The 16,601-nt window shown below is 42.5% G+C and overlaps 1 protein-coding gene and 1 pseudogene across 2 annotated transcripts; one reads left to right on the top strand and one right to left on the bottom strand.

The window, feature by feature from the left end:
- Window positions 1–1,548: 1,548 nt before the first annotated feature.
- Window positions 1,549–7,129, bottom strand: LOC115533718 (lactase-phlorizin hydrolase-like; annotated as a pseudogene).
- Window positions 7,130–7,849: 720 nt separating this feature from the next.
- Window positions 7,850–16,511, top strand: LOC115533056 (lactase-phlorizin hydrolase). Of its 2 annotated transcripts, XM_030343251.1 has the most exons (17): window positions 7,850–8,547; window positions 8,831–8,901; window positions 9,001–9,078; window positions 9,195–9,288; window positions 9,526–9,610; window positions 9,706–10,372; window positions 10,449–11,097; window positions 11,174–12,727; window positions 12,836–13,101; window positions 13,320–13,610; window positions 13,699–13,897; window positions 14,049–14,251; window positions 14,477–14,583; window positions 14,701–14,832; window positions 15,278–15,501; window positions 15,610–15,846; window positions 16,142–16,511. In XM_030343251.1, the coding sequence occupies exons 1-17, from the start codon at window positions 7,935–7,937 to the stop codon at window positions 16,327–16,329; spliced, it is 5,658 nt and encodes a 1,885-aa protein (XP_030199111.1). In that variant the 5' UTR covers window positions 7,850–7,934; the 3' UTR covers window positions 16,330–16,511. The 2 variants fall into 2 exon arrangements, with proteins under 2 accessions (XP_030199111.1, XP_030199112.1); XM_030343252.1 differs by lacking the exons at window positions 15,610–15,846; window positions 16,142–16,511 and having other exon boundaries at window positions 15,174–15,396.
- The last annotated feature ends 90 nt before the right edge of the window (window positions 16,512–16,601 follow it).

The raw sequence follows: 16,601 nt of genomic DNA on the forward strand, positions 1-16,601 counted from the left end.
GTCGTGATCTAAAAAAAATCACCAGACTTTTCATAGCATCAAAACTCCATTACTCCTCGTTGAGTACTCTGTTTCTATATAGAATTTAGTTCATAATTCACATAGCTCTTACTAACACATACAATTTAATTAGTTAAAATATTCAATATATATTATGCAGGCATAAATCTCTCAAATGTTGCAGTGATCATCAATCGGTTATAGCTACTGAAATCTGAATGGCTATTTTAGACTTTTATTTTACTGAGAGACCCTGAATATTTATCTTTTAACATAAATTATCCAACAAATTTATAATGGTGTTGTATTTTCTCATCAAACAGATGTCAACCCAATTTGGATTACAACAGATGATTGTGTTTGAGGGGATCTCATACCTATTCATTTTCATTCTTAACTTCATTCTTTACTAATCTATCCTTTCTGCTACTTCGGCTGCGACCCAAACTCCTTGTCTGGGCTGGATAAAGTACAAATCATCTCAACAAACAATTAAACAAACTATAACCTTGAAACCTTAGCTTCACATCCTCTGCATATTGAGCGACACCGCCGCCTTTCTCTTCAACTGTCGCTTGACGAGTCGGTACGCTCCAAAGATGGGCGCCACCACGATGCCCAGTGCAAGGGCGATGATGTACAGAGCCACCTCGGCCACCCCAGAGAGGAGCTCCAGACCTAGGAAGACCCCTCTGTCCACCACAGCCAGAGGAGGAGCAGGTGTGCCTGTGGTCACGGACGGACCAACTGTAGCTTTGGTAACCGAGTCAGGAAGAACACAATGGTTAAATAAATTTAAATAGTATTCGTCTTCGTAAATCGTAACGATTTAATGCTGTTTTATTATAGCTTCTGACATCTGAGGGACTGGAGTTTTCTACGTGAACGGTTATTCTTAAACTCAACCACATTGCAAGTAACTCTCAAGTAGGCTACATTCCATTCATGCAATTCCGACAGGCGTACCTTCGGGTTGAGGGTTCAAGCACTCGTGAGGCCCGAGGGCTGGGTCGGGGAAGCCTACAGGTTATGATGGAGGTGTAGCGGGCAGCCGAAGCCTTGGGGATGCGAGCGAGCGTGTAGTCGCTGCAGTTCACGTAGAACAGACCGAACCTCTCAGCATAGCCTGCGGCCCACTCAAAGTTACCCATCAGGGACCACACGGTGTAGCCCCTCACATCCACTGCGTCCAGAACACGAGCTGGGAGACAACGGGAGCATCCATCACCTTGGCTGTATGCCCGGTACAGTTTACATTGAGTCCGTTGGCAGACATTTCTACACTAGTCAACTTACAAGTTACCAATAAACTTTACAGTATTCAGTGTACCCGTTGGAAATCAAAAAGAAAGGTTAGTAGTTATTTTTGTTAGTGGAAGTGCAAAGAGTTCGATTTTATCAATCCATTACCTATTCTAAGTGCTTTCTAAATTCCACAACAATTTCTAAATTTCAACAATTCCACAACATAGGTAGAGCGCATAAAAGGGCCTAGAATATCACAAATTAGATTGGTGGAATGAATAGCCTACATCAAATATTTCCATGGAACTTTATCAACATTTTTATTTGTTAACAAATAACTTTAATCAGTCATACATACCAACATGATTCGGGCTTATATGTGTCTTAAAGTGCTTGGATGTTTTTTTGATTACATTATTATTGCCTGGAGCCAGCTTTGAAACTGAAAAACACATGATACAATAAAACCTAATCTAATCTTGTTGATAGTAATTTATCAGGTAACGAATCATAACATTTATTTACCTTGAGTGTGGTAAACCAGCTGCAAGGCTTCTATCTCGGATAATAGTTTTCATCACATCCTTGTAATCTCCATTGAAAATTGGGTGGGCAAACCAGCCCATGGAGAACTACGGCCCGAAAACATTTCAGTTACAAATGGCACTGAACAGTACTGGGAAGAGGCCATGAATAACTTACTTACTAATCAAAAAGCATAATGCACCAAAAGGCTATTTCATATGAATTCTTAGATTATCTGTGAACTTTTGGTGCACGTTATGTAAATTACCTCCTCTCATGTAATGATCAACCCATCAAACACTACATCTCTTACCAAACCCTTGAATATCATTTTATTTCTCATAATGACGGATAATATTTAACAGACAGGATAGCCTAGCAGGCTTTTAGGGTCTTTGACCCCCAGTTAAAAAGGTTCTGAGTACGAACCCCAATCGCGTCTACCTGTAGCACCATTGAGCCAGATGGCCCCAACCATATACTCCCAAAGGCCACCTTCCCAAAGTCCCTGGATTAATGAGTGAATAGTGATTTGTATTTCAACAGACTGCTTGGCCACAGCAGGAGTTGACCTGCAGGATCCGCAGGGCAGCATCTACGTCCTCCTGCTTGTGAGGATGACGTGGCTCCACCCAGTCAGAGTTGATGGTGATGGAGATGAGGCCTCCCTGCCTTGCGCGGTACTTGTCAATGTAGAGGTGCCAGGCCTCAGCGTGGGCCTTGATCTGCTGGTGACCAGCAATGTACTGCTTACCCACGAATCCTACCACGCGTGGTGAATGGTGTGTATATAGCTTATACATGTACGGTAGATACAATGGATGGCTTTTCTACTTTATAACATGTAACATTTTGCTATTGTCTGAATCGAGTCAAGCATGTGCTATGCTCTTGTTATATGTCCTATAGAACAGCTGAGTGTCTAACAATGGCGTAAACAGAACATATGAATAAAGAAACGTTGTAAGAAGAATGACATCCTTTGGTTTAAAGGTGCAGAGAGTTGTAAAGAGAGAGAGCAGAATAAGTGCCCCCTCCACCAGTGAAATGTTGCATTTCACAGGCAATATGGATTCCTAAGAACCAATCACGGAAAATATGCTGATTGGTTTAGAAATTCAGCCAGGAACGGTCTGAAAGCTATATTGATTCCTACGGAGGTGGGCGTAGTCAGCTCGGCACGTGTATATTCTCAAAGCACATTTCACTCACTAATAGCTGACGGATGGCTAGGCATTTTCTCACAAATTACATAAAAATGATAGCTCTTAAATATAAACTACAGCTTCTTTAATGGCGGTTTTTGGAATTTATGTAATGAAGAGTATGTTTTACCTGGGGCAAAGTTACCGTATCCGTAGCCAAGATTTGCCACAATGTAAGGCTCGTTGAGGGTGATCCAGAACTTCACTCTGTCACCCAGTCTGTTGAAAATCACGTCAGCGGAATCCCTGAATCTCTCCACGATGGTTTCATTCTCCCAGCCACCAACATTCTGGAGGTTCAGTGGTAGTTCCCAGTGGTAAAGGGTGACCTGGAGTGTATACAGAAGAGAACGGAAGTAGAAAGAGTTAACCGTCGTCGGTAAATATAGACATATATACATGGATACTACTGCTGCACTACTGCTTATTTGCTTATAGGCCAGTCTTTGCCCCTCAAATATGGCAGCGATGTTGAGGTATAATCTAAAGGCCAATATATCCATGTCTATGGGTCTCTAATCAAATATGTTTCATACAGAGGAAGGCCCAGTCAACCACAACAGATTGACTTTCACTCACTAATACAGCATTTCACTCACTGATAGCAGACAGATTGCTATGACATTTCTAACAAATAACATTCAAATTGTAGCTCTTAAATCTTACCTACATCAAATAAAAAATAAAGATAGCTGAATTGCTTCCATGAGAATATCAAATGAGAATTAACAAACCTGATATGAGCAGCTTCCAAGGCATAGAGTAATCCACTGTGGTAGTTTAGTCCGGCCTCGTTGATGTGTTGGGGAGTCCTTTTGTGAGCACTCTGGTCCAGGAAATGGAGAAACAATAGTGGGTCACCTTCAACTTCTTCAGGGTCGATCTTGTTGTAACTGTCACAAGCTCTGTCTCCATTGTCATCGCTGCTGCTGGGGGGCTGCTAGGTGACCCTACGGACTTCAGTGGGGGTTTCATTCCGTCTGTGCACAGCACCTTCCCAACAAGCAGGTGTGCGCCTGCAGCCAGAGGGTGAGCCAATATACCAATTCCGCACACAATGTTATGTACTTCATTGAAAACCGCTTTGCGGCGTGTTCTTAATTTTTACTGCTCGTGGCACCTCCCATGTGATTTGGTGCCCCCCACAAATATGGCGCCCCGGGCGGCTGCCTGGTTTGCCCATGCCTAAAACCGCCGTTGTCGACTGGTGTCACTGAGTGTGTCCCCACTGTACTCAGTAGGCATTCTATTTCCAGTAATGTAGATAGGCACCTTGCTGATATCTAGGTACTCAGCTAAGATGAAATGTAACAGTCTTCTAAGGCCCCATGGTGCAGTCTAGATCAAGTCCCCAACCCCCCGAGGGCTGGCCGTGCAGCCACCAACACTGTTGCTGACTAAACGGGATGCATAGTCGTTCAAGCCAAAGAAGTCGGCTGTACCATGAATCCTCCGTCTTTCATCTCCAGTGAAGACAGGGAGTCTGGCAGGTTCAGAGAGGGGGCAAGCTTTTCTCTTCTGTTCAATCTGAGCTTTGAGCAGCACGGGGTAATCGCCATCTACAAATATGGGGTGGGCAAACCAGACTAGCTCAAATTGCAGGTAGCGTTCTGCAGCTGCTACGTTTTCAGGTCTGGAGGGAACCAAGGGCTCTGCCCAGTCAGAATTCAGGGCGATGCACACCTTTCCACCCTGTGCCTTCCTGTGTTTATCGTTGTAGACATGCCAAGCCTCAGCATGGGAATTTAGCATGTTGTGGGTGGCCTACAAGCACAAGATTTATAAAAAAAAATTCTAAATGTGATGACCAATATTACCTTGTAGGAGGCAACCACGTAGTCCTTAATCCCAGGAGGGTGCTCACCGGTTCCATACCCAGCATGGCTCACCACCCTGGGAGGTGAGCCATGCTGAAAGTGCCACACTGAACGTGTTCCAGACCTTCACTCTGTCTCCAAACCTGGAGAAGCAGAAGTCTGTATATTCCCTTAAGGCTTCCACAATGGAAGCGTTGGTCCATCCACCCAAGTCCTGGAGGGCCTGTGGCAGGTCCCCAGGGTGTAGGGTGACAACAGGCCGTATGCCAGATTCAATCAGAGCATTGATCAGCTTGTCGTAGTAAAGAGCTCCTATCTCAAATTGGCTCCCCTGGTGGCCATGAGGAAACAGATGGGCCCAGGAGATGGAAAACTGGTAGGTGTTGACATGTAGACCTTGTTATCATGTCCAAAGCGATTCCAAATGGTCTCTCCTTTCCCTTCTTCTGACCAGACCTCTTCTACCTTGAAGGACTCGCTGGAGGATGCCCGTTGGAAGCCATCAGGGAAAGATTCATTAAGGAAGGTGTTCTGTTCAAATGAATTCATCAATGATAGTGTAGACCAAACTGTGTGGTAGGTTGAAGATTTTGGGGATGTTTTTGGTAGGATTTTACCATCATCATTTGTTAAATCAATTTTTGCACTTGAGAGGCTAACAAAGAGAAGACAGTGTTAGGATGGTACAATTATATTAGTAAGAAAGGAAATATTAAAACAGCACTGAATATTTTACTTATTATTCCATGAACCAATTTCTGTTTGCAGGCTTTTACCTTGTAGATGTTAACTCATAGGATTTCAATATTTGAAATAGGTCGACCACATCCAAACCAAGAACGTGGAGATCATTACTTCTAAGAGCTGCAATAACGACAGGCTTAGCGTTATAATTAATCAGTATCGTAGTCAAAAGATAGCGCCTAGATGCCTCAGATTATCAAGGGTGCACAAGTAATATAATGACAGATAAAAGGTTGATTGTTGTAATAAAGATTCTTCACCTTCTATGACCTTTGTGAGGAACAACCACTCATCAGGTCTATAGTTAACGATGTCCACCTTATAAAAGAGCACTGGTTGTAGTCCACTGATATTCTGTTGAGTTTGTAAATGATATCCATGAATCATCATGTTAAATTCTTTAAGTGAGAGATATTTGTTAGTGTGTAATTTATGTAATATAAAATACAGAATTACTTTTAGTAGTTGCAGCTCCTTTGCAAAGTTTTTACTGGTGGTACATTCATATTGGATTCCAATTGCCAGGAAATCTAGTGATTTCTGAAAAAAAAGTAGCACTTTTCTTATTGATGGTTATTATAGCAGTAAATATATGTTGCATAAATGTTTCTCCTTCCAACCATCACGAAAGCCAAGCAACAATATTGTGTCAGAAAATGTTACTAGCGCATGATATAAACTCCACTTAGTTGCAGGTGTTAAATACATAACTAGTTTTCTATTTTTGACAAAATAATCTATTCATGGTTTTAGTGTTTGTCTTAAAACATGCAGTGGCTTCTGGATGTTAAATAATAAGGCATTATTCATCAAATGTAAGTTGAACGTGTTTCTATTTGTCTAGTTTTAAACAAAAATAAACATTATTAGGAGAAAATTTAATATGTAAATCTCATATGAATCTTATACCCTTACCAGGAAACAGCTGATGATAACGTTGCTGGACACTGGCGTGAGCATGGAGTGCATTCTGGAAGAGTTCGGCACTCTTCAGCTCATCCAGGCGATTCAGTGTCACCCAGGACAGCACTAGATCGCCAAACTCCAGGAAGGCAAACTCTCCATACTGTTGAAACATCTGCCCCAGCTCAGGGCTCTCCCAGCCCCCGTACCTCCTTCTCAGCACTTCTGGTACAGTAGAACCATGAAGGATAACCAGAGGTTGGAGACCTACCTCCACCAGCTGGTTCATCAAGGCCTTGTAGCATCAATCTACAGCTGGCTGGGGCTGGCGTGGGAGTCCTATGGGCAGGAGCTGAGCCCAGGACAGGGGCACCTTGAAGTGGGTTACCCCCTTACCTTGGATGTAGTCAAAGTAGCCTCTGGATCCTGCTGGTATGGATTGAGTACAGTCTGTCCCCATTGATCCCTGTAGTAGATTATGCCATTTTTCTACATCTTGCTTGGTCAGGGGACCAGCCAGAAGCATGGCTGTCTGTGGCCCATTGTTCTTTTGACACATATGACCACCAACACACAGGAGGTAAAGAAAGAGAGCCTTTCAGTGAGAGGACATGCTGACCTGCTCTCACTCACGTAAAACAGCCAATCTGTGCACGGCTAATCTTTTATACAGGTGCTTGTACCTCCTGAACTCCCCCACACCAAAGTTCCCTGAGTTTCATAACCATTTCACCGGGTGTCAACAACACCCGGTGAAAGTGTATAAGTGATGGCCTTGATGATAGTGGTTAAAGTCTTGAGGTGATGGAATGCTTAATGTTCGGTTTAGTATTACTTAGAACTTGCGACAATGTTAATAATAATAATAATATTAATAATAATAATAATAAGTAATATCACAGATTCCCTTTTTATTTAAATATACATTGATATATAAATGTGATCTGATGTTCAATGTCATAAAAAAGTGTCTTACTGTGCTGTTCAATACTTAGAGCTTATTGTTATGTGTAGTATAGAATATATTATTCAAACACACGCACGATGATGGATACAATATAGAAATATTCCTAAATGAATCTGAAAGATTGTTTGAATATCAAACTATTTGTTAAACTGTATTGCTAAACCAAATGAGATGGCTGATGTTATTTGTGGAGATATTATTCTTGATTCTAGTTTACCTGCCAATTGTTCATCCATTTAAAACAGCACATTAGAGGCATTTAATTGTAATGACTTTATTTTAAAACAGTCACCACTGTCAATGCTGCCTCCATGGTCTCTCGAGATAAGAGTTCATAAAGTTGCATGTTCTTTGAAGAGATTGAAGATTATCAGTTGACACGCAAGTCCAGGGTCTATCTGATATGATAACTTCTATACACCAATAAATAGAGAGACGCCTTAGCACCATGACTTTGTTTGCTATACTGGTCCCATTAATAACTTTGTTGCAGGAGAGTCGCATCAGAATGACTGTCATATAGCCAGGATGAGGTACATGCTCTGGGTTGTTTCCATGTACCTGTGGCTTCTGTCACTGTTTCTCAATGGCTACCAGACACATGTGCTAGAGCAAAATGTGCTGGAGGATGTCAGGGTACTGGCTGGTCCTTTAATAAACCAGCAATCAAGAAAAGATGGGGTAAACAGTGCCTTCGACTGCACTACAGCATCTCCACCAGACGGATCCAGAGGCTACTTTGAGTACCTCCAAGGTAAGGGGGTAACCCACTTCAAGGTGCCCCTGTCCTGGGCTCAGCTCCTGCCCACAGGACTTCCAAGCCAGCCCCAGCCAGCTGTAGTGAGATGCTACAAGGCCTTGTTGAACCAGCTGGTGGAGGTAGGTCTCCAACCTCTGGTTATCCTTCATGGTTCTACTGTACCAGAAGAGCTGAGAAGGAGGTACGGGGGCTGGGAGAGCCCTGAGCTGGGGCAGATGTTTCAACAATATGCAGAGTTTGCCTTCCTGGAGTTTGGCGATCTAGTGCAGTCCTGGGTGACACTGAATCGCCTGGATGAGCTGAAGAGTGCCGAACTCCAGAATGCACTCCATGCTCACGCCAGTGCCTACAACCGTTACTATGAATTGTTTCCTGGGAAAGGTAAGAGAATAATGTTTTTTTGTGTGCGTAGGAAATCATATTTTTGCCTCAGGGAATCCAAATCATTCATTGTTCAAATTGGATTATTGAATAATAAGTGGGACACAGTAGAGGGGTGGTTTATTGTAGTAAACATTGTGGTTTCTTGTGGCTTCTTTTTATGAAATGTTGCACATATTCTTCATATTATTTGATATCAAAATTAATTGAATTCAGTTAAGAAAATATGGCTAGTGACAATAATGATATTGATAACTACTTTAGGTATTTTATCTCTTCACAGTGAGACGTTTATCAGTTGGATTTGGAACGAGTGCTGCATACATAATCTCTGAATTCAGTATGCCTACAGGGGTAAGATGTAGCTTGTATAGCTCGGCTAATTTATAAACATATTTATTATTTGGATTATGATAAATAATATAATTTACTTTTTGTCAAATTTCCAAACAGACAGATTTCTTGTCACTACACTTTGAATATGACTGTACCTCTCAAACAAACCTTTACAAGGAGTTGAGCACAATACAGGTAGCATTTTTACATTTCTACTCGTGCTAGTGTGGAAAAAACATTTCTTAAAATTTTTCAAGAGGGTAATATTGTCCTCTATTCTCAATTTGATTGATTACTATTTCATTTCAAAGCATTCCATTGGGAGGACACCTTTACTGATAAACAACATGACTGTTCTGGAATGTTCTTCAGATAAACTACAGCCCCTTGGCCGCCTATTAAAAGGTAAACATTAAAATGTTATGCTTGTGTAGTGGGTGAGTTTATTTTTTAAATAAATGTAAAAAAAAAACTGCCTTCTTAATCATTGGATTGTATGAAAAACAATTAAAAAAAACTTTATTAGTGCTTAACATGAAGTCTTTCTATGTGGGGTTAATCTGGTTATAATATATAATTTAACAATGCACTCTTTTAATATGTAAAGCCCATCTCATTTAATAACTTTTTAATGTATTAAAGTTCTGAAACAAAATGACCTGATTATCATGGGATTTGACATGGAGGAGATGGTCAGAATACTTGAAACGGATGACATACAGAAAAGGTAACTTGTAACAGTGTTGAAATGTAGAACCCAATGCATGTCAAAGTATTTGCAAAACTTATAATCTAAGTCAAATTCATCATTTTTCTTTGTAGTAGAGTGCTATACCACCCAGGAATAGCAATCAGTTATCAGAATGTGTGGGATAAGTTTGATGACCAGATCACATCAAACCGAGATCTTCTCTGGAATGAAACTTTCCCTGATGGCTTTCAATGGGCCACGTCCAGCGATTCCTTCAAGGTAGAAGGGGGCTGGTCAGAAGAAGGGAAAGGAGAGACCATTTGGGATCGCTTCGGACATGAAAACAAAGTGTTTGAAAATCAGACGGCAGATCTGGCTTGTGACAGCTACCATAAGATTGACTATGATCTCTACCTCCTTCGCGGTTTACATGTCAACACCTACCAGTTTTCCATCTCCTGGGCCCGTCTGTTCCCTCATGGCCACCAGGGGAGCCATTCTGAGAAAGGAGCTCTTTACTACGACAAGCTGATCAATGCTCTGATTGAGTCTGGCATACGGCCTGTTGTCACCCTACACCCCGGGGACCTGCCACAGGCCCTCCAGGACTTGGGTGGATGGACCAACCCTTCCATCGTGGAAGCCTTCAGGGAATATGCAGACTTCTGCTTCTCCAGGTTTGGAGACAGAGTGAAGGTCTGGAACACGTTCAGTAGCCCCTGGGTGGTGAGCCATGCTGGGTATGGAACCGGTGAGCATCCCCCTGGGATTAAGGACTATGTGGTTGCCTCCTACCAGGTAGGAATAGTTATCACATTTAAAACAATGTTTTCAGAATCTTGTGCTGTTCTATAACCGCTGTATGTGTTTGTAGGCCACCCACAACATGCTGAAGTCTCATGCTGAGGCTTGGCATGTCTACAACGATAAACACAGGAAGGCACAGGGTGGAAAGGTGGGCATCGCCCTGAACTCTGACTGGGCAGAGCCTTTGGATCCCTCCAGACCTGAAGACGTAGCAGCTGCAGAACGCTACCTGCAGTTTATGCTAGGCTGGTTTGCCCACCCCATATTTGTAGATGGCGATTATCCTGCATTACTCAAAGCTCAGATTGAACAGAAGAGAAAAGCTTGCCTCCTCTCTGAACCTGCCAGACTCCCAGTCTTCACTGCAGATGAGAGTTGGAGGATCAATGGTACAGCCGACTTCTTTGGCTTGAACCATTATACCTCCCGTTTAGTCAACAACAGTGTTGGTGGCTGCACGTGTGGCCCAAATGGGGTTGGGGACTTTCAGGCCCATGTAGATCCCTCATGGTCCTCTACAGCATCTGACTGGATCTATTCTGCACCAATGGGCCTTAGAAGACTGTTAAACTTCATCTCAGCTGAGTACCTAAATGTCAGCAAGTTGCCTATCTACATTACTGGAAATGGAATGCCTACTGAGTACAGTGGGGACACACTCAGTGACACCAGTCGAATAAATTATATTCAGAGTTATGTCAATGAGACATTGAAAGGTATGTTGCTGAATACAAATTGGGTTTCTAAAACGATGTTATTATAACACTAGCTAATCATTTTTTTTTCATACAGCTATCCATATTGATAGGGTGAATGTACAGCGTTTTACCGTTCAGTCTCTCATGGATGGCTTTGAGGGACCACAAGGCTACAGTGGACGTTTTGGACTGCATCATGTCAACTTTGACCTGCCAGACAGACCCAGGACACCAAAGCAGTCTGCCTATTTTTACTCCAAACTTATTGAGGACAATGGCTTCGGTCCAGCAAGACAACGCTTTAAGACACATGCCTTGAAAAAATACGACAGCCATAAGTTACCTTCTCTGCCCGCATCTAAAGTCCCATCTGAAGCAAGCGTTGTATGGAGGAATTTCTCAAGCCAAACGATATTCCAGCGCAAACTCTACCACTATGGAACCTTCTCCAAAGGATTCCACTGGGGAGTAGGATCCTCTGCCTATCAGGTTGAAGGTGGCTGGAATGCTGATGGGAAGGGGCCCAGTGTTTGGGACACATTTTCCCAGAAACCAGGCAATATTCCGGATAATGCTAATGGAAATGTAGCCTGTGACAGCTATCACAGACTGGAAGAAGACCTTTACATGCTCAGAGCTCTTAAAGTGAAGTCCTACAGGTTCTCTCTATCCTGGTCCAGGATTTTTCCAAATGGACACCGTGCCTCCCTGAACCAGAAGGGTGTAGACTACTACAACAGAATCATCAATGGCCTTGTAGAACACAACATCACACCTATGGTAACAATCTTCCACTGGGACCTCCCCCAAGCTTTGCAGAACATAAATGGTTGGGACAATGCGAGTATGATTGAAACCTACAATGAATTCTGTGACTTCTGCTTTGCCACATTTGGAGACAGAGTTAAGTTCTGGATGACCTTCAACCAGCCTCATACAATTGCATGGTCAGGATACGGACTTGGGCAGGTCCCACCAAATGTTAAAAATCCAGGGGATGCACCATACAGAGTGGCTCACAACCTTCTTAAAGCACATGCTAAAGCCTATCACACCTATGATGACAAGTATCGAAAATCCCAGGGTGGTCTGGTATCTATAGCCCTCAATGCTGATTGGATTGAACCTAAAGATGTCTTGGTCCCACGGGAAGTAATGGCTGCAGATCGTGCTCTCCAGTTCCAACTTGGCTGGTTTGCACACCCTATTTTCAAAAACGGGGATTACCCTGACGCAATGAAATGGCAAGTTGGAAACAAGAGTGAAATTCAAGGTCTTTCAGTGTCCAGGCTTCCTTCGTTTACTGAGGAAGACAAGGCTTACATCAGGGGAACTGCGGATGTCTTCAGTATAAACCACCACACTACCAAGATAGTGCGCCATGTCACACCTAAGCTCAGTCCTCCGTCCTATGAATTTGATCGAGATATAGTTGAGGAAGAGGACAGTGATTCCCCAAGCACTGCGATCAGTAAACAGAGAGCTGTTGCATGGGGACTCAGAAGACTCCTTATTTGGATCAAGGAGGAGTATGGAGACCCAGAGATTTACATTACAGACAATGGAGTAGCTACTGACACCAAGTCCACCATTGATGATACAGGCAGGGTATTCTACTACAAAACATACATTGATGAGGTTCTGAAAGGTAATTTTATATAATTTTTTATACCATTTTATAATCTGAAGAAATGTTACAAATAATTGTTGAAACACAGCTTAATATATGTCTGGCCAATATGATGCTTTTCAACAGCACATAATTTGGACGGTGTGAAGGTCAGAGGATACATAACATCTCTAATGGATTCCTTCGAGTGGCTCAATGGGTACAAAGTAGGATTTGGAATCCATCACGTGGACTTCATGAAACCAAACCGACCAAGGACACCAAAACTCTCAGCTCATTACTACTTTCAAATCATAAAGGACAACGGCTTCCCACTACCAGATGATGAGAAAACCCTTTATGGTCATTTCCCCAAAGATTTCATCTGGAGTACAGCAACAGCATCATACCAGGTGAACGGATACAATGTCATACATCTTCATGAAGGCTTAAATGAATAAATTCAATCTATACCTATAGTATATTTTTGTTAAATGGTGTGTGCTGATGTTTGACTGCAGTGACTTTGTCTACAAAATTCTGAAACGGTTTCATCCCTTCCAAAATTGTATTTCTAAATCAGCAAATAATGAGCGTACTAAAGAGTTACGTTCTCCTTCCCTCCTGCCAGATTGAGGGAGGTTGGAGAGCTGACGGGAAAGGCCTCAGCATATGGGACAAGTTCGCCCACACCCCGCTCCGAGTGTTCAACGACGACACGGGGGACATAGCTTGTGACAGCTACAACAAGGTAGAGGAAGATGTGGCTATGCTGAGGGAACTGAAGGTGACCCACTACCGTTTCTCCATCTCCTGGACCAGAGTGCTCCCCGACGGCACCAACAAACACATCAACGAGGCCGGGCTCAACTATTACAACAGACTAGTGGATGCATTGCTAGCTGCTAACATTCAACCACATGTAAGTAAAGTTAACCTATGGTTCTACGTCATGTACATAGTGGTTCTGTTGAAAAGCCTAAAATGGTTATCCGTCTTGTTTTATTTAGATAACCTTGTACCACTGGGATCTACCACAAGCTCTCCAGGACGATGGGGGCTGGGAGAATCCAACCATCATCGACCGATTCAGGGACTATGCAGACATCATGTTCAGCCGCCTTGGCCCCAAAGTCAAATTTTGGATCACCATCAATGAGCCCTACAATATAGCAATGGTGGGACATGGGTATGGAGCAGCTGCACCAGGTATATGAAGGACATTCATTAAAGTGCTATGTTTTACCAATCGTTATTTTCTTTTTCTAAAATCACTTATTGGGATCCTTTTCGGTTTCCATCGTGATAAGCTCTTGTGGTTGATTTTACGGAAATCAATTGATTTGAAAATCCTTAACAGGGATCAGCTTCCGACCGGGCACCTTGCCCTACCTGGTGGGTCACAACCTGATCAAGGCCCACGCTGAGGCCTGGCACCTCTACAACGACAAGTATCGTGCCCAGCAGGGAGGCCTCATCTCCATAACCATCAACTCTGACTGGTCCGAACCTAGAAACCCATACAAGCAGGAGGACATCGATGCTGCCAGACGGGTGGTGCAGGTAGACACTACAGATGCCACTCAGAAACAACCATGACAGCCTTCAAAGCAGTACTGACCCCCCCTGGTTGAACGGAGAGCTGTGTTGAAACATAAAGTCGAAAATACATTAAAAATAACCTGTTGCTGTTGAGTGTTTTTATTTATTCTGTCATCATAGTCTATCAGGTTTCTTAGTGATATCCTTTACTACACCAATACCTAGCTATACTTCCTTTTGGTGCAGTTCTACATCGGCTGGTTCGCCCATCCTATATTCAATGGTGACTACAGCGATGTGATGAAAACGATTATCCGTGACAGAAGCTTAGCCGCTGGCCTTTCCAAGTCTAGGTAAGACCTGAAAGAAGAGAACTTCTTTTCTTGGAAGTAGTATACAGATGTAATAAAGTCAAAGTGTTGGTCTTCTATAATACCAAATCAATCACCTAACTTGTTGTGTTCTTTAAGATTACCAGAGTTCACTCCTGAGGAGATCAAGAGGACGAAGGGAACCCATGACTACTTTGGTTTTAACCATTACACAACTGTCCTGGCGTTTCCCGTTGACTATGGCGGCCTGCAGCACTACGATGCAGACAGGTAAGGCCAAAGGATTTTCCCACACTAGCAGGGTAATAACCACAGCAGGAAAATGAAATCAGCACAACAAAGTAGCACATTAGTAGTATAACTTATATTGTAATAACGTAGATTGTAAATGTCATCTCATTCATTGTTGATCATTAATTTACTGTGTTTTTGACTGTTTAATCAAGAACTTGATAACTGTTAAGGTTGTTCAATTCAGGGTTATCATGGAAGTTTTATAGTGTGGTGGAGTCAAACAAGCAATACTAGTGTGTGCGTTTTCCAATTAGCAGCCTCTATTGGCTTGAGTTGTAACTACACTTATAACTATATCATTTTCAATTCATTAACAGTCATCTGAGACGAGTCTCTCCATCAATAATTGACTCATCCATGAAATCTCGGACCAAAATGGCCGTTAGGTGAGTAAGAGACTAAATAATAAAATGTTCCCAAGGGGGGCTGGGACCATTGCTGACCGAGCCTGGCTGGACTCAGGCTCATCGTGGCTGAAGGTATCCCCGTTTGGATTCCGGAGGATCCTTAACTTCATTATGGAAGAGTATGGTAATCCACCCATCATAGTCACAGAGAATGGCATGTCAGAAAGAGGAGAGGTTGATCTGAACGACGCCCACAGGAGCTACTACTATGAGAAGTACATCAACCAGCTTCTGAAAGGTGTGTCCCTTCAATGCACAGCCTATACGAGACAACCAAGCAAACCTAATCAAACTGACACCTTTGCCAGGTGTAATCTTTTCCGTAATAATGGTTTTCTCGTTACAGCTCGCCTGCTTGATGGCATCGATATCCGGGGCTACACAGCATGGTCACTGATGGACAATCTAGAGTGGGCAACAGGGTTCTCGGAAAGATTTGGCCTGTTCTATGTCAACCACTCTGACCCCAACCTCTCTCGTGTGGCTAAAAGCTCTGTTGCCTACTACTCCACCATCATCTCCTGTAATGGCTTCCCTGACCCCGCTTCTGGGCCCCATGAATGTTTAAAACCAGGACCCGAAGGTAAAGTCAACCATCGTCTTTTTATTCAACTATCTAAACTAGTACTCACAAGTGTACAAACAAGTGGTCGGCTCATATTTAGTTTGATAATTCGATTTTTATTTGTTTGAAAGAAAGGAAAATTGTCTTCTGTTTGAACCAAACAAATCATTGCCTCTTCCTCAGTAATAATAATAATATCTTAACACATTATTTATTAATACAAATGTGTAACAATGATGTCAATGATTGACAGTTGAGTAACTGAATTTGTGTTCATTTAAATACAAAACATTAACTATCGTCTTCCCCATAGCAACCGTACCTCCTCCGCTGGACTACTCGGTCAGCTTCTTGGGCATGGAGCTCTCCCCCGGCGATGCCGAGACTGGACTATACGCTACATTCAGTCTGCTCATCTTCGCCATGCTAGGGGCTGTCTCTGTCTCCTTCTGGCTTGTGAGGTCCAGAAAACAGTTAGATGATCCTTCATTAAGCCTTTAAAATACTAAGGTCTATAACATACAATGAACTATAGTACTATACTACACACTATAAACTATCACTGCTCCCTTTGCAGAAAAATCACTTAAAAGATATAGCAATTGTTTCTTATTGTGTCCTATGTAATCATTGTATTCATCATATTTTTCAATAATATATACAATAAAGCTTTCAACAAATCACTGAGCCTACTTGAAGTTGTGTTGATTTAATAACAACAGGGATGTCTGGAGCAATTGATAAGTTGTGCCGTGGCACATCAATAAATATCA

This window comes from Gadus morhua, chromosome 20, assembly GCF_902167405.1.
Source record: "Gadus morhua chromosome 20, gadMor3.0, whole genome shotgun sequence".
Lineage (NCBI taxonomy): Eukaryota > Metazoa > Chordata > Actinopteri > Gadiformes > Gadidae > Gadus > Gadus morhua.

Bases quoted from the DNA above. Each gene is read 5' to 3' on its own strand.
- LOC115533056 (XM_030343251.1), top strand. From the start codon at position 7,935: ATGAGGTACATGCTCTGGGTTGTTTCCATGTACCTGTGGCTTCTGTCA. The intron at 12,728-12,835 runs GTAATTTTATAT...GCTTTTCAACAG, and splicing joins CATTGATGAGGTTCTGAAAG to CACATAATTTGGACGGTGTG. The intron at 14,252-14,476 runs GTAGACACTACA...CTTTTGGTGCAG, and splicing joins CTGCCAGACGGGTGGTGCAG to TTCTACATCGGCTGGTTCGC.